Source organism: Oncorhynchus kisutch, unplaced genomic scaffold, assembly GCF_002021735.2.
Source record: "Oncorhynchus kisutch isolate 150728-3 unplaced genomic scaffold, Okis_V2 scaffold966, whole genome shotgun sequence".
Classification (NCBI taxonomy): Eukaryota; Metazoa; Chordata; class Actinopteri; order Salmoniformes; family Salmonidae; genus Oncorhynchus; species Oncorhynchus kisutch.
Window position 1 is genome coordinate 90,001 of NW_022262911.1, and position 17,500 is coordinate 107,500.

General features: G+C 46.2%; 1 protein-coding gene across 1 annotated transcript in view; it reads left to right on the top strand.

Moving 5' to 3' along the window:
• The window catches only part of LOC116363902 (otogelin-like), a 76,616-nt gene that overhangs the window by 53,466 nt on the left and 5,650 nt on the right, over nucleotides 1–17,500 (top strand). The window contains exons 20-29 of the mRNA XM_031817249.1: nucleotides 1,772–1,879; nucleotides 2,716–2,854; nucleotides 6,234–6,368; nucleotides 7,562–7,708; nucleotides 8,867–8,986; nucleotides 9,169–9,285; nucleotides 12,733–12,889; nucleotides 13,178–13,204; nucleotides 13,476–13,643; nucleotides 16,765–17,043. Coding sequence (XP_031673109.1) covers nucleotides 1,772–1,879; nucleotides 2,716–2,854; nucleotides 6,234–6,368; nucleotides 7,562–7,708; nucleotides 8,867–8,986; nucleotides 9,169–9,285; nucleotides 12,733–12,889; nucleotides 13,178–13,204; nucleotides 13,476–13,643; nucleotides 16,765–17,043 — 1,397 coding nt within the window. The remainder of the gene's footprint in view (nucleotides 1–1,771; nucleotides 1,880–2,715; nucleotides 2,855–6,233; nucleotides 6,369–7,561; nucleotides 7,709–8,866; nucleotides 8,987–9,168; nucleotides 9,286–12,732; nucleotides 12,890–13,177; nucleotides 13,205–13,475; nucleotides 13,644–16,764; nucleotides 17,044–17,500) is intronic.

The window sequence follows — 17,500 nt, forward strand, 5'->3', positions numbered from 1 at the left end:
TCTACTGTCCCCAGCCTCTCCTCTCCTCTCTCTCTCTCTCCTCTCCCTCTCTCTCCCTCTCTCTCTCTCCTCTCCCCCCCCCCCCCCCCCCCTCTCTCTCTCTCTCTCTCTCTCTCTCTCTCTCTCTCTCTCTCTCTCTCTCTCTCTCTCTCTCCTCTCCTCTCCTCTCCTCTCCTCTCCTCTCCTCTCCTCTCCTCTCCTCTCCTCTCCTCTCCTCTCCTCTCCCTCTCTATCTCTCTCTCTCCTCCGTCTCTCTGTCTGTCTCTCTCTCTCTCCCTCTCCTCTCCTCTCCTCTCCTCTCCTCTCCTCTCCTCTCCTCTCCTCTCCTCTCCTCTCCTCTCCTCTCCTCTCCTCTCCTCTCCTCTCCTCTCCTCTCCTCTCCTCTCCTCTCCTCTCCTCTCCTCTCCTCTCCTCTCCTCTACTCTCTCTCTCTCTCTCTCTCTCTCTCCCCCTCCAGGGGATATAACTGTGACCCGTCGACGTGATATTACAAGATTTTTATCAGCCCTGTCGCTCTAACAGTGTGGAGACCCAATGGAACGGCCCGGACAAAGGCTGTTTCTCTCTATCTCTGAGAATCCTAATCGTCTGGTTTTCTCATGTAACGAGTGTTTCTCCTTTTCATCCAGAGTTTACCCCCCCCCCCCTTACCTTTTCTAATTTCCTGACTGTAGCGGTAGTTACTGGATCCAGACTGACTCTTGCGTTCCCTCTGTCGTTCAGTCCTCTTGGGCACAGAGTTGGGCAAAAGATCTGGGTTGAGAGATCAAATCAAATCAGACCTACCGTGAAATACTTACTTACAAGCCTTTAACCAACAGTGCAACAATGAAAAGTAATGAAATAACAGTAACGAGGCTGAATACAGGTGGTACCGGTACCGAGTCAATGTGGTACCGGTACCGAGTCAATGTGGAGGCTATATACAGGGGCTACCAACCAATGGAGGGCGGTGGGGGAAACCAATGGAGGGCGGTGGGGGAAACCAAAGGAGGGCGGTGGGGGAAACCAATGGAGGGCGGTGGGGGAAACCAACGGAGGGCGGTGGGGGAAACCAACGGAGGGCGGTGTGGGAAACCAACGGAGGGCGGTGTGGGAAACCAATGGAGGGCGGTGGGGGAAATCAACGGAGGGCGGTGGGGGAAACCAACGGAGGGCGGTGGGGGAAACCAATGGAGGGCGGTGGGGGAAACCAATGGAGGGCGGTGGGGGAAACCAATGGCGGGTGGTGGGGGAAACCAATGGAGGGCGGTGGGGGAAACCAATGGAGGGCGGTGGGGGAAACCAATGGAGGGCGGTGGAGGAAACCAATGGAGGGCGGTGGGGGAAACCAATGGAGGGCGGTGGGGGAAACCAATGGAGGGCGGTGGAGGAAACCAATGGAGGGGCGGTGGGGGAAACCAATGGAGGGCGGTGGGGGAAACCAATGGAGGGCGGTGGAGGAAACCAATGGAGGGCGGTGGGGGAAACCAATGGAGGGCGGTGGGGGAAACCAATGGAGGGCGGTGGAGGAAACCAATGGAGGGCGGTGGGGGAAACCAATGGAGGGCGGTGGGGGAAACCAATGGAGGGCGGTGGGGGAGTCCATGTAAATCGTCCGGGTGGCGATGAACTTAGTAGAGTACCTGCACAGAGACACAGCATCTCCATGTGTGAAAAAAGTAAAAAGCAAATTCAAACAAATGTAAGTTTCGTTCTACAAGTAGAGAAACAGATGAATTCTGAACTAAAGTGAATAAACGGGACAGCTGTGTTTGTGTGTGTTTCCCAGATTACTGAAACATGGCGATGAGTGTTTTGAGCCTGACGCCTGCCCCTGCCTCTGGAAGGGGAAAGAGTACTATCCAGGAGATAGAGTCACCTCCCCCTGTCATCAATGGTACGTTTAGAAATAACTCATACACCGACTTTTCCAGAGATTAAACTCTTCTCGACCCAAACAGGATATGTATCAAACGCCACACGTTTTTAGGAGAGAGTGGAACCTAATTATCTACAGTCATAAATTTGTGAATGGTTTTCAGATCATTTCCTGTACAGAAGTATGACACCGAGAGGTTTTGTTTCTTCTAAACACCCCTCTATATTCAACCCCTCATAAGATCGATCATATATACAGCTTTCATTTGCCATGACATTTCAAGTATCTGAGTCACTGACAAATTTGTTGACTCAGCACCTGGCAAAACCTGCCAATGTGTGGGCGAATTAAGACAAACTTTCGAGCAGCTAACAATTTTCCAGGATCCTTCCTGAGCTTTAGGTGATGAGTCTTGTATAGATTGTACCTACGGTGAGACTGTTCACCTGATATCCCATAACCCTTTATTATCTATCATAGAAAATCACCTCCCAGCTCTGGTTTACAGAGAGTCCTTGTATGAGGGCCGTTCATTCAACAGTCTCTCTCTCCCTGCCGAGTGAAACAGTGATCCCAGTCTGTCTCCTTTTCTTCTCTGCCATCCATTTAATCTTCTAGCAGTTAGCAAGAGAAGAGTAGAGATAAGGATCTGTATAATAGCACTATGAACGCTGGTGATTCAACATTTGGCAGTTGACGAGATCCCAACTTTTCGGACAGACGATAATCGCTGGGGGCCTCCCGAACAAAAGGCGTCCATTAGTTATGACAGAATGTGCTTTACATTAAGTGGTAGCAGTTTGCTGGCAGGTTGGTACTGAATCGTGATGGTTGACGCTGTGTGTCTCTTTCAGTGTCTGCCAGCATGGAACATTCCAGTGTGTGTTCCGTCCGTGTCCATCCATGTGCACGGCCTATGGGGACCGCCACTACAGGACCTTTGATGGTCTACTGTTTGACTACGTTGGAGTGTGTAAAGTCTACCTAGTAAAGGTATGATGTTTGACTATGTTAGAGTGTGTAAAGTCTACCTAGTAAAGGTATGATGTTTGACTACGTTAGAGTGTGTAGTCTACCTAGTAAAGGTATGATATTTGACTACGTTAGAGTGTGTAGTCTACCTAGTAAAGGTATGATATTTGACTACGTTAGAGTGTGTAAAGTCTACCTAGTAAAGGTATGATATTTGACTACGTTAGAGTGTGTAGTCTACCTAGTAAAGGTATGATATTTGACTACATTAAAGTGTGTAGTCTACCTAGTAAAGGTATATTTGACTACGTTAGAGTGTGTAGTCTACCTAGTAAAGATATGATATTTGACTACGTTAGAGTGTGTAGTCTACCTAGTAAAGGTATGATATTTGACTATGTTAGAGTGTGTAGTCTACCTAGTAAAGGTATGATGTCTGACTACGTTAGAGTGTGTAGTCTACCTAGTAAAGGTATGATATTTGACTACGTTAGAGTGTGTAAAGTCTACCTAGTAAAGGTATGATATTTGACTACGTTAGAGTGTGTAAAGTCTACCTAGTAAAGGTATGATATTTGACTACGTTAGAGTGTGTAAAGTCTACCTAGTAAAGGTATGATATTTGACTACGTTAGAGTGTGTAGTCTACCTAGTAAAGGTATAATATTTGACTACATTAGAGTGTGTAGTCTACCTAGTAAAGGTATATTTGACTACGTTAGAGTGTGTAGTCTACCTAGTAAAGATATGATATTTGACTACGTTAGAGTGTGTAGTCTACCTAGTAAAGGTATGATATTTGACTACGTTAGAGTGTGTAGTCTACCTAGTAAAGGTATGATATTTGACTATGTTGGAGTGTGTAAAGTCTACCTAGTAAAGGTATGATATTTGACTACATTAGAGTGTGTAGTCTACCTAGTAAAGGTATGATATTTGACTACGTTGGAGTGTGTAGTCTACCTAGTAATGGTATGATATTTTACTATGTTAGAGTGTGTAGTCTACCTAGTAAAGGTATGATATTTAACTACGTTAGAGTGTGTAGTCTACCTAGTAAAGGTATGATATTTGACTACGTTAGAGTGTGTAGTCTACCTAGTAAAGGTATGATGTCTGACTACGTTAGAGTGTGTAGTCTACCTAGTAAAGGTATGATATTTGACTATGTTGGAGTGTTTAGTCTACCTAGTAAAGGTATGATATTTGACTACGTTGGAGTGTGTAAAGTCTACCTAGTAAAGGTATGATATTTGACTACGTTGGAGTGTGTAGTCTACCGAGTAAAGGTATGATGTTTGACTATGTTGGAGTGTGTAGTCTACCTAGTAAAGGTATGATATTTGACTATGTTGGAGTGTGTAGTCTACCTTGTAAAGGTATGATATTTGACTACGTTAGGGTGTGTAAAGTCTACCTAGTAAAGGTATGATATTTGACTACGTTGGAGTGTGTAAAGTCTACCTAGTAAAGGTATGATATTTGACTACGTTAGAGTGTGTAGTCTACCTAGTAAAGGTATGATATTTGACTACGTTAGAGTGTGTAGTCTACCTTGTAAAGGTATGATATTTGACTACGTTAGAGTGTGTAGTCTACCTAGTAAAGGTATGATATTTGACTACGTTGGAGTGTGTAGTCTACCTAGTAAAGGTATGATATTTGACTACGTTAGAGTGTGTAGTCTACCTAGTAAAGGTATGATATTTGACTACGTTAGAGTGTGTAGTCTACCTAGTAAAGGTATGATATTTGACTATGTTAGAGTGTGTAGTCTACCTAGTAAAGGTATGATGTCTGACTACGTTAGAGTGTGTAGTCTACCTAGTAAAGGTATGATATTTGACTACGTTAGAGTGTGTAAAGTCTACCTAGTAAAGGTATGATATTTGACTACGTTAGAGTGTGTAAAGTCTACCTAGTAAAGGTATGATATTTGACTACGTTAGAGTGGGTAAAGTCTACCTAGTAAAGGTATGATATTTGACTACGTTAGAGTGTGTAGTCTACCTAGTAAAGGTATAATATTTGACTACATTAGAGTGTGTAGTCTACCTAGTAAAGGTATATTTGACTACGTTAGAGTGTGTAGTCTACCTAGTAAAGATATGATATTTGACTACGTTAGAGTGTGTAGTCTACCTAGTAAAGGTATGATATTTGACTACGTTAGAGTGTGTAGTCTACCTAGTAAAGGTATGATATTTGACTATGTTGGAGTGTGTAAAGTCTACCTAGTAAAGGTATGATATTTGACTACGTTAGAGTGTGTAGTCTACCTAGTAAAGGTATGATATTTGACTACGTTGGAGTGTGTAGTCTACCTAGTAATGGTATGATATTTTACTATGTTAGAGTGTGTAGTCTACCTAGTAAAGGTATGATATTTAACTACGTTAGAGTGTGTAGTCTACCTAGTAAAGGTATGATATTTGACTACGTTAGAGTGTGTAGTCTACCTAGTAAAGGTATGATGTCTGACTACGTTAGAGTGTGTAGTCTACCTAGTAAAGGTATGATATTTGACTATGTTGGAGTGTTTAGTCTACCTAGTAAAGGTATGATATTTGACTACGTTGGAGTGTGTAAAGTCTACCTAGTAAAGGTATGATATTTGACTACGTTGGAGTGTGTAGTCTACCGAGTAAAGGTATGATGTTTGACTATGTTGGAGTGTGTAGTCTACCTAGTAAAGGTATGATATTTGACTATGTTGGAGTGTGTAGTCTACCTTGTAAAGGTATGATATTTGACTACGTTAGGGTGTGTAAAGTCTACCTAGTAAAGGTATGATATTTGACTACGTTGGAGTGTGTAAAGTCTACCTAGTAAAGGTATGATATTTGACTACGTTAGAGTGTGTAGTCTACCTAGTAAAGGTATGATATTTGACTACGTTAGAGTGTGTAGTCTACCTTGTAAAGGTATGATATTTGACTACGTTAGAGTGTGTAGTCTACCTAGTAAAGGTATGATATTTGACTACGTTGGAGTGTGTAGTCTACCTAGTAAAGGTATGATATTTAACTACGTTAGAGTGTGTAGTCTACCTAGTAAAGGTATGATATTTGACTACATTAGAGTGTGTAGTCTACCTAGTAAAGGTATGATATTTGACTACGTTGGAGTGTGTAAAGTCTACCTAGTAAAGGTACCAGAGTCACATTTCCAGTACTCAAGTTCATATATTTTTCCTCGTTATTTGATAATAAAATGGGATGACTAAATGTAATGCAAGAAATCTGTGAAAGTTAGATATCCGTGTATAGATGAAAGGATTGATGAATAGACTGGCTTAGGGTTTAAATACTCAATATACACATTTCGTAGTTTTCAGTAGCATCGTTCTGTCCTGGGTTAGCTTGCTATTTTCATGTTGTTTTTCCCATCCCACCTACAGAGCAGTGCTGATCTGATGATGAGTGTGACGGCTGAGAACGTGGACTGTTACGACAGCGGCGTCATCTGCAGGAAATCTCTACTCATCAACATTGGTAGATCTTTCATTGCGTTCGACGACGACAGTGGCAAACCAGTAAGTGCATGCTCCTGTTCCTGTTCCTGCTCCTGCTCCTGCTCCTGCTCCTGCTCCTGCTCCTGCTCCTGCTCCTGCTCCTGCTCCTGCTCCTGCTCCTGCTCCTGCTCCTGCTCCTGCTCCTGCTCCTACTCCTGCTCCTGCTCCTGCTCCTTCTCCTGCTCCTTCTCCTGCTCCTGCTCCTTCTCCTGCTCCTGCTCCTGCTCCTGCTCCTGCTCCTGCTCCTGCTCCTGCTCCTGCTCCTGCTCCTGCTCCTGCTCCTGCTCCTTCTCCTGCTCCTGAACCTTACCAGGTAGCTTGCCGCTGGTGGTCCTACCAAGTCTGGCCACCGCTGGGATGCCTCCCAGTTTCCACTAGCGGCTCGTTACTTGTTTGCTAACTTGCTTTCGATAGGGTTACTGTAACCTACAGTGTTATAAGAAATGTTTGATGAAAACATTACAGAGAGAAACTACCCTTAACCCCTTAACCCCTGACCCCTGACCCCTCAGACCCAATGAATATCACATTACTATTCTCACACCTTACCAATTATGGCACAAATTTCACCTATTTAAGACTACCTTATTCATGATCCCTGCCCTCTTCCCTGTCCTCCAGCTTGTCCTTTTCCCTGTCCTCCATCTTCACCTCTTCCCTGTCCTCCATCTTGTCCTCTTCCCTGTCCTCTGTCTTGTCCTCTTCCCTGTCCTCCTCCCTGTCCTTCTCCCTGTCCTCGTCCTTGACCTCCGCCTTGTCCTCTTTCCTGTCCTCTGCCTTGTCCTCTTTCCTGTCATCTTCCCTGTCCTCTTCTCCCTCCTCTAACTTGTCCTCTTCCCTGTCCTCTTCCCTGTCCTCTTTCCTGTCCTCTGCCTTGTCCTCTTTCCTGTCATCTTCCCTGTCCTCTTCTCCCTCCTCTAACTTGTCCTCTTCCCTGTCCTCTTCCCTGTCCTCTTTCCTGTCCTCTGCCTTGTCCTCTTTCCTGTCATCTTCCCTGTCCTCTTCTCCCTCCTCTAACTTGTCCTCTTCCCTGTCCTCTCCCCTGTCCTCTGTATTGTCCTCTGTCCTTAATGAACAATAAACCATAAATAAATTAGGTAAAAAAATCACAGGGGGGCACTAACCCCAACCCCCCCTGGCTCATCTCAACCTGTTCATCAGTATTGATCTAATTCCTGTCCATTGTCCTGGTTCCTGTCCTCCACCCTGTGTAGAACCCGTCCAGTGTGATCGACTGGAGGCAGGAGGTGTTCATATGGAGCGCTGGGCTCTTCACCGTGGTCCACGTTCCCGAGGAGGACCTGACCGTGCTCTGGGATCGCAAGACCACGGTCCACATCCAGGCTGGACCACGCTGGCAGGTCAGGCACCATGGGTTGTTGGTGTTCCACATTCCCTACCCTAGAATGACATGGGCCCTGTCATTCAAAAGCAGCTGCTGTCTCCTATAGCAGTCTTTCTCAACCCAGTCCTCTGGATCCTCAAATCCGTCACACCTTATTCAACAAATCAACTAATCACCAAGCCCTTGATTAGCACCATCAGGTCACCAAGCCCTTGATTAGCACCATCAGGTCACCAAGCCCTTGATTAGCACCATCAGGTCACCAACCCCTTGATTAGCACCATCAGGTCACCAAGCCCTTGATTAGCACCACCAGGTCACCAAGCCCTTGATTACCACCATTAGGTCACCAAGCCCTTGATTAGCACCATCAGGTCACAAACCCCTTAATTAGCACCATCAGGTCACAAACCCCTTGATTAGCACCATCAGGTCACCAACCCCTTGATTAGCACCATCAGGTCACCAACCCCTTGATTAGCACCATCAGGTCACCAACCCCTTGCTTGATTAGCACCATCAGGTCACCAACCCCTTGATTAGCACCATCAGGTCACCAACCCCTTGATTAGCACCATCAGGTCACCAACCCCTTGATTAGCACCATCAGGTCACCAAGCCCTTGATTAGCACCATCAGGTCACCAAGCACTTGATTAGCACCATCAGGTCACCAACCCCTTGATTAGCACCATCAGGTCACCAACGTCTTGCTTAGCACCATCAGGTCACCAACCCCTTGATTAACACCATCAGGTCACTAACCTCTTGATTAACACAATCAGGTCACCAACCTCTTGATTAGCACCATCAGGTCAACAATATCTTGATTAGCACCATCAGGTCACCAAGCCCTTGATTAGCACCAACAGGTCACCAACCCCTTGATTAGCACCATCAGGTCACCAACCCCTTGATTAGCACCATCAGGTCACCAACCCCTTGATTAGCACCATCAGGTCACCAAGCCCTTGATTAGCACCATCAGGTCAACAAGCCCTTGATTAGCAACATCAGGTCACCAAGCCCTTGATTAGCAACATCAGGTCACCAAGCCCTTGATTAGCAACATCAGGTCACCAAGCCCTTGATTAGCAACATCAGGTCACCAAGCCCTTCCTTATTACTACACAGAGCTGTGATTGGTGTCATATTCATGTGAATACTGTGTTCAGGGCAAGCTGAGCGGTCTGTGTGGGAACTTTGACCTGAGGACGGTCAATGAGATGAGGACACCAGAGAACATAGACTCTGCCACGCCTCAGGAGTTTGGCAACAGCTGGACGGCAGCTGAGGCAAGTTTCAAAACCCCCACGGTCTATTCTCAGTGGATAGTGTGTGTGTATTAGTATGTGTGTGTGTGTGTGTGTGTGTGTGTGTGTGTGTGTGTGTGTGTGTGTGTGTGTATGTGCGTGTGTTCATACATGATACAGGTGTCTATTGTCAGTCATCTAACGTTAGATATGTGTGTGTCCAGTGTGTTAACAGCCCAGACATCAGACACCCCTGCAGTCTGAACCCCCTGAGGGAGCCGTTCTCCAAGAGGCAGTGTGGAGTCCTGCTCAGCGAGGTCTTCCTGGTCTGCCACCCGGTGGTGAGTATGGAGTATGACAGCCAGCAGCTCAACCAATGGAGGGAAGGTTGTGTTGCGAGTGTTCGAGAGTTGGTATGCATACGCATGTGGATATCTGTTTCTGGATGTGTGTGTGTGTGTGTGTGTGTGTGTGTTTACGTCTGTGTGTGTGTGTGTGTGTGTGTGTGTGTGTGTGTGTGTGTGTGTGTGTGTGTGTGTGTGTGTGTGTGTGTGCAGAAGAGCATGTGTATGTCTATACTGTGACATGCAGTTTCTCCCTCTACTGTTTCAGCTGTCTGTGTTGATGAGTGCTGGGGGAGTGGTGTGTGAGGGGGGGGGGGGGGGCGGGTTGGTTCTGGTTATTTGAGTCACCTCCCACCTGACTCACTGTAAAGCACAGACATTAATCAGGATCTTACTGTCTTACTGTAGGCTGTCTCACAGATCTCTGTGTGGGTTGATGTTACTGTGGCTGTTAGTATTACTGGGGCTTCTCTCAAGCCTGACATACACATTACATAACCCCCTATCCTCTGTCAGCTGGTATGCTGTCCTATCTCTTCTCCACATTACATAACCCCCTATCCTCTGTCAGCTGGTCTGCTGTCCTATCTCTTCTCCACATTACATAACCCCCTATCCTCTGTCAGCTGGTCTGCTGTCCTATCTCTTCTCCACATTACATAACCCCCTATCCTCTGTCAGCTGGTATGCTGTCCTATCTCTTCTCCACATTACATAACCCCCTATCCTCTGTCAGCTGGTCTGCTGTCCTATCTCTTCTCCACATTACATAACCCCCTATCCTCTGGTAGCTGGTCTGCTGTCCTATCTCTTCTCCACATTACATAACCCCCTATCCTCTGTCAGCTGGTCTGCTGTCCTATCTCTTCTCCACATTACATAACCCCTATCCTCTATCAGCTGGTCTGCTGTCCTATCTCTTCTCCACATATTTACCTTCTTACTAAAGTTGTGATTCTAATCACTGTTGTTATTCTGTCATTAAAAGTACTTTTGAGATGATCTTGAGTCAAATCAATAACTCATCAGATATCAGTATATCAGGCTGTGTGTTATATCAGGCTGTTAGTTATATCAGGCCGTTAGTTATATCAGACTGTGTGTTGTATCAGGCTGTGTGTTATATCAGGCTGTGTGTTATATCAGGCTGTGTGTTGTATCAGGCTGTGTGTTATATCAGGCTGTGTGTTGTATCAGGCTGTGTGTTATATCAGGCTGTTAGTTATATCAGGCTGTGTGTTATATCAGGCTGTGTGTTGTATCAGGCTGTTAGTTATATCAGGCTGTTAGTTATATCAGGCCGTTAGTTATATCAGGCTGTGTGTTGTATCAGGCTGTGTGTTATATCAGGCTGTTAGTTATATCAGGCTGTGTGTTGTATCAGGCCGTTAGTTATATCAGGCTGTGTGTTATATCAGGCCGTTAGTTATATCAGGCTGTGTGTTGTATCAGGCTGTTAGTTATATCAGGCTGTTAGTTATATCAGGCCGTTAGTTATATCAGGCTGTGTGTTGTATCAGGCTGTGTGTTGTATCAGGCTGTGTGTTATATCAGGCTGTTTGTTATATCAGGCTGTTAGTTATATCAGGCTGTGTGTTGTATCAGGCTGTGTGTTATATCAGGCTGTTTGTTATATCAGCCTGTTAGTTATATCAGGCCGTTAGTTATATCAGGCTGTGTGTTGTATCAGGCTGTGTGTTGTATCAGGCTGTTAGTTATATCAGGCCGTTAGTTATATCAGGCTGTGTGTTGTATCAGGCTGTGTGTTGTATCAGGCTGTGTGTTGTATCAGGCTGTGTGTTGTATCAGGCTGTGTGTTATATCAGGCTGTGTGTTGTATCAGGCTGTGTGTTATATCAGGCTGTGTGTTATATCAGGCTGTTAGTTATATCAGGCTGTGTGTTATATCAGGCTGTGTGTTATATCAGGCTGTTAGTTATATCAGGCTGTGTGTTGTATCAGGCTGTGTGTTGTATCAGGCTGTGTGTTATATCAGGCCGTTAGTTATATCAGGCTGTGTGTTGTATCAGGCTGTGTGTTATATCAGGCTGTTAGTTATATCAGGCTGTTAGTTATATCAGGCCGTTAGTTATATCAGGCTGTGTGTTGTATCAGGCTGTGTGTTGTATCAGGCTGTTTGTTATATCAGGCTGTGTGTTGTATCAGGCTGTGTGTTGTATCAGGCTGTGTGTTGTATCAGGCTGTGTGTTGTATCAGGCTGTGTGTTATATCAGGCTGTGTGTTATATCAGGCTGTTAGTTATATCAGGCTGTGTGTTGTATCAGGCTGTGTGTTATATCAGGCTGTGTGTTGTATCAGGCTGTGTGTTATATCAGGCTGTTTGTTATATCAGCCTGTTAGTTATATCAGGCCGTTAGTTATATCAGGCTGTGTGTTGTATCAGGCTGTGTGTTGTATCAGGCTGTTAGTTATATCAGGCCGTTAGTTATATCAGGCTGTGTGTTGTATCAGGCTGTGTGTTGTATCAGGCTGTGTGTTGTATCAGGCTGTGTGTTGTATCAGGCTGTGTGTTATATCAGGCTGTGTGTTGTATCAGGCTGTGTGTTATATCAGGCTGTGTGTTATATCAGGCTGTTAGTTATATCAGGCTGTGTGTTATATCAGGCTGTGTGTTATATCAGGCTGTTAGTTATATCAGGCTGTGTGTTGTATCAGGCTGTGTGTTGTATCAGGCTGTGTGTTATATCAGGCTGTTAGTTATATCAGGCTGTGTGTTGTATCAGGCTGTGTGTTGTATCAGGCTGTTAGTTATATCAGGCTGTTAGTTATATCAGGCTGTTAGTTATATCAGGCTGTGTGTTGTATCAGGCTGTGTGTTGTATCAGGCTGTGTGTTATATCAGGCTGTTAGTTATATCAGGCTGTGTGTTGTATCAGGCTGTGTGTTGTATCAGGCTGTTAGTTATATCAGGCTGTTAGTTATATCAGGCTGTGTGTTATATCAGGCTGTGTGTTATATCAGGCTGTTAGTTATATCAGGCTGTGTGTTATATCAGGCTGTTAGTTATATCAGGCTGCTTGTTATATCAGGCTGTGTGTTGTATCAGGCTGTGTGTTGTATCAGGCTGTGTGTTGTATCAGGCTGTGTGTTATATTAGGCTGTGTGTTGTATCAGGCTGTGTGTTGTATCAGGCTGTTAGTTATATCAGGCTGTTTGTTATATCAGGCTGTGTGTTGTATCAGGCTGTTAGTTATATCAGGCTGTGTGTCGTATCAGGCTGTGTGTTATATCAGGCTGTGTGTTGTATCAGGCTGTGTGTTATATCAGGCTGTGTGTTGTATCAGGCTGTTAGTTATATCAGGCTGTGTGTTATATCAGGCTGTGTGTTGTATCAGGCTGTTAGTTATATCAGGCTGTTACTACCATATCCTTATGCTAGTGGACAACAGTCTTAAAGGTTCCTTCCTGTCTCCCCCTGTCCAGGTGGACGTGACATGGTTCTATATGAACTGCCTGGCTGATACGTGCGGCTGTAGTCGCGGTGGAGACTGTGAGTGTTTCTGTACCAGCGTGGCAGCCTACGCCCACCGATGCTGTCACCAGGGTGTCACCGTGGACTGGCGATCCCCGTCGATCTGCCGTAAGTCTGCGGCTATGAGCGGGCAATGAGAGGCCAACGGGCAGGCACCGTGCACACTACCCATTCAATGGGGTGGTATGGGAGTGTGTGGGACCATCTGAAATGGCACTCTGTTTTCAGGCAAATGCCCCTGAACAAGGCAGTTAACCCACTGTTCCTAGGCCGTCATTGAAAATAAGAATTTGTTCTTAACTGACTTGCCTAGTTAAATAAAGGTAAATAAAATATGTAATTAACTACGGTTTATGATTTCATTCCACTAACGACTCTTTCTGTTTGTCCTTTCAGCCTACGATTGTGAATACTACAACAAAGGTACACACATCATCTTATCTCAAACTCTTCCTATTTGTCAAAATAAAAATCTACTTTCTTCAAGAATCAAATCAATGACTGAACCTCGGAAGTTTATTGTGCATTGTCCTTAGAATTTGCTACAAACATTTCATCATGATCAATGTGTAAGGCACTTCATTGTTTAACCACATGGGGGCAGAGTGTCTGCACAGTTCTGGGGCCCCATTGTCGATGTCAGCCATACAGCGAAGGATTCCTCATAACAGTGTTCCTCTCCTCTGTCTTGTAGTTCTGGGTAAAGGCCCCTACAGGCTGGTGACCTACAGGGAGAGGGACACGGTGCTGGCAGCCAACAGGTCCAGTGGGACAGTGTTCCCTAAGAAAGGAGAACCTGCTGCGGCTGGCTTCCTGTCCCTCTTCATGATGACCCCTGGGCTCAGCAGAGCGCGTCCGCATGGTGAGCAGCGTCACTGCCAGGCCTCGTCACACCAGTCTAATGCAATGGCCATGTCCGTCCTCGTCACACCAGTCTAATGCAATGGTCATGTCCGTCCTCGTCACACCAGTCTAATGCAATGGTCATTTCCATGTCCGTCCTCGTCACACCAGTCTAATGCAATGGCCATTTCCATGTCCGTCCTCGTCACACCAGTCTAATGCAATGGCCATTTCCATGTCCGTCCTCATCACACCAGTCTAATGTAATGGCCATTTCCATGTCCGTCCTCATCACACCAGTCTAATGTAATGGCCATTTCCATGTCCGTCCTCATCACACCAGTCTAATGCAATGGCCATTTCCATGTCCGTCCTCATCACACCAGTCTAATGCAATGGCCATTTCCATGTCCGTCCTCGTCACACCAGTCTAATGCAATGGCCATTTCCATGTCCGTCCTCGTCACACCAGTCTAATGCAATGGCCATCTCCATGTCCGTCCTCGTCACACCAGTCTAATGTAATGGCCATCTCCATGTCCGTCCTCGTCACACCAGTCTAATGCATTGGCCATCTCCATGTCCGTCCTCGTCACACCAGTCTAATGCAATGGCCATTTCCATGTCCGTCCTCGTCACACCAGTCTAATGCAATGGCCATTTCCATGTCCGTCCTCGTCACACCAGTCTATTGCAATGGCCATTTCCATGTCCGTCCTCATCACACCAGTCTAATGCAATGGCCATCTCCATGTCCGTCCTCGTCACACCAGTCTAATGCAATGGCCATTTCCATGTCCGTCCTCGTCACACCAGTCTAATGCAATGGCCATTTCAATGTCCGTCCTCGTCACACCAGTCTAATGCAATGGCCATCTCCATGTCCGTCCTCGTCACACCAGTCTAATGCAATGGCCATTTCCTTGTCCGTCGTCGTCACACCAGTCTAATGCAATGGTCATTTCCATGTCCGTCGTCGTCACACCAATCTAATGCAATGGTCATTTCCATGTCCGTCCTCGTCACACCAGTCTAATGCAATGGCCATTTCCATGTCCGTCCTCGTCACACCAGTCTAATGCAATGGCCATCTCCATGTCCGTCCTCGTCACACCAGTCTAATGTAATGGCCATCTCCATGTCCGTCCTCGTCACACCAGTCTAATGTAATGGCCATCTCCATGTCCGTCCTCGTCACACCAGTCTAATGCAATGGCCATCTCCATGTCCGTCCTCGTCACACCAGTCTAATGTAATGGCCATCTCCATGTCCGTCCTCGTCACACCAGTCTAATGCAATGGCCATCTCCATGTCCGTCCTCGTCACACCAGTCTAATGCAATGGCCATCTCCATGTCCGTCCTCGTCACACCAGTCTAATGTAATGGCCATCTCCATGTCCGTCCTCGTCACACCAGTCTAATGCAATGGCCATTTCCATGTCCGTCCTCGTCACACCAGTCTAATGCAATGGCCATCTCCATGTCCGGCCTCGTCACACCAGTCTAATGTAATGGCCATCTCCATGTCCGTCCTCGTCACACCAGTCTAATGTAATGGCCATCTCCATGTCTGTCCTCGTCACACCAGTCTAATGCAATGGCCATCTCCATGTCCGTCCTCGTCACACCAGTCTAATGTAATGGCCATCTCCATGTCCGTCCTCGTCACACCAGTCTAATGCAATGGCCATCTCCATGTCCGTCCTCGTCACACCAGTCTAATGTAATGGCCATCTCCATGTCCGTCCTCGTCACACCAGTCTAATGCAATGGCCATTTCCATGTCCGTCCTCGTCACACCAGTCTAATGCAATGGCCATCTCCATGTCCGTCCTCGTCACACCAGTCTAATGTAATGGCCATCTCCATGTCCGTCCTCGTCACATCAGTCTAATGTAATGGCCATCTCCATGTCCGTCCTCGTCACACCAGTCTAATGCAATGGCCATCTCCATGTCCGTCCTCGTCACACCAGTCTAATGTAATGGCCATTTCCATGTCCGTCCTCGTCACACCAGTCTAATGCAATGGCCATGTCCGTCCTCGTCACACCAGTCTAATGCAATGGCCATGTCCGTCCTCGTCACACCAGTCTAATGCAATGGCCATGTCCGTCCTCGTCACACCAGTCTAATGCAATGGCCATTTCCATGTCCGTCCTCGTCACACCAGTCTAATGTAATGGCCATCTCCATGTCCGTCCTCGTCACACCAGTCTAATGCAATGGCCATTTCCATGTCCGTCCTCGTCACACCAGTCTAATGCAATGGCCATTTCCATGTCCGTCCTCATCACACCAGTCTAATGCAATGGCCATTTCCATGTCCGTCCTCATCACACCAGTCTAATGCAATTGCCATTTCCATGTCCGTCCTCATCACACCAGTCTAATGCAATGGCCATCTCCATGTCCGTCCTCATTTTACTACTTCCTCCTCCATAAATAACACTTTCTAACACTCTGCATTCCTAGACTTCCTCCTACTCCAACGTCCATTCAGTAAAAAGTCTTCCAGTCCCTGATCAGTCCCTGTCCATTCCCTATCCACTGTTCTAATGAAGTCTTCCAGTCCCTGTCCACTAGTCTAATGAAGTCTTCCAGTCTCTATCCAGTCTCTATCCACTGGTCTAATGAAGTCTTCCAGTCCCTGTTCAGTCCCTATCCAGTCCCTATCCAGTCCCTATCCAGTCCTTATCCACTGGTCTAATGAAGTCTTCCAGTCCCTGTCCTCTGGTCCAATGAAGTCTTCCAGTCCCTATCCAGTCCCTGTCCACTGGTCCAATGAAGTCTTAGACTGTTAGCCTAGACTGTTTTAGCTAGGCTAGACTGTTTTAGCTAGCCTAGACTGTTTTAGCTAGGCTAGACTGTTTTAGCTAGCCTAGACTGTTTTAGCTAGCCTAGACTGTTTTAGCTAGGCTAGACTGTTTTAGCTAGCCTAGACTGTTTTAGCCAGCCTAAACTTTTTTATCTAGCCTAGTGTTCTACATTTATCTGAGCACTAAGGTGCTAGCCTGACCTGGGTCACATACGGTACCCAGGCGTAAAGAGCTCAAATCGTTGTTTTTTTTACCTTTATTTAACCAGAAAAGACCCTTGATGTTGAGATTCCTAAATGGGTGATACACTTTTCCTCTAGACACATCCCTGGTGTCGTTCGAGGCGTCCGATCGGCCCAACTACTTCCTGGCTGTGGACAGCAGCGGCCATCTCACACTGACCAAGTGGGAGGAGAGTGAAGCATTCTGGGCCGCGGCTACCTTCACGCTGCACCATGACACCTGGATCCAGGGTTATGATTCTCTGGAGGCTTTGGCCAGACCGGGATTCTTCCTCCACTACATGCTGTCCTGGATTCACCTCATGAAGTACAAACACACCGACGGATTCCGCAAAGCCACGCTCTTCAAACTGACAGGTACGTGGGATGGGCTGGAGGTCTGGGAAGGTTTACATGGGAAGGGAAAGAAAGAGCTATGTCAATGAAAAGTTAAAGTTTTCTTGTCGAATGAGATTCCATTTATACCATCTATTTTGATATTATATATTTTTTAAATTAAAACTGCCACTTGTGACCATTTAATGGTCTTCTTATGGTCTTCTAGCTTTTGGTCAAACTCCTCGAGCTTTTGCCATGTTATGCTTGTCCCCTCCGATGCAACCCAATACTTACTGTATGTATCAGAGATGGTTGACAGCTGAGGTTCATAGACAAAGACTTTGTAGTTTAGGCTACTAACCCCCTGGTCTAACCTCCTGCTGCAGCCCCTCCACCCTGCCAACCCCCTAACCATGGCCCCACCAGCGTGCGTACTCGGTTTGTAAACACACCCATTTAGCCCGTTAATGGGCTCTTTGTGAGGGCAGCCATGTTT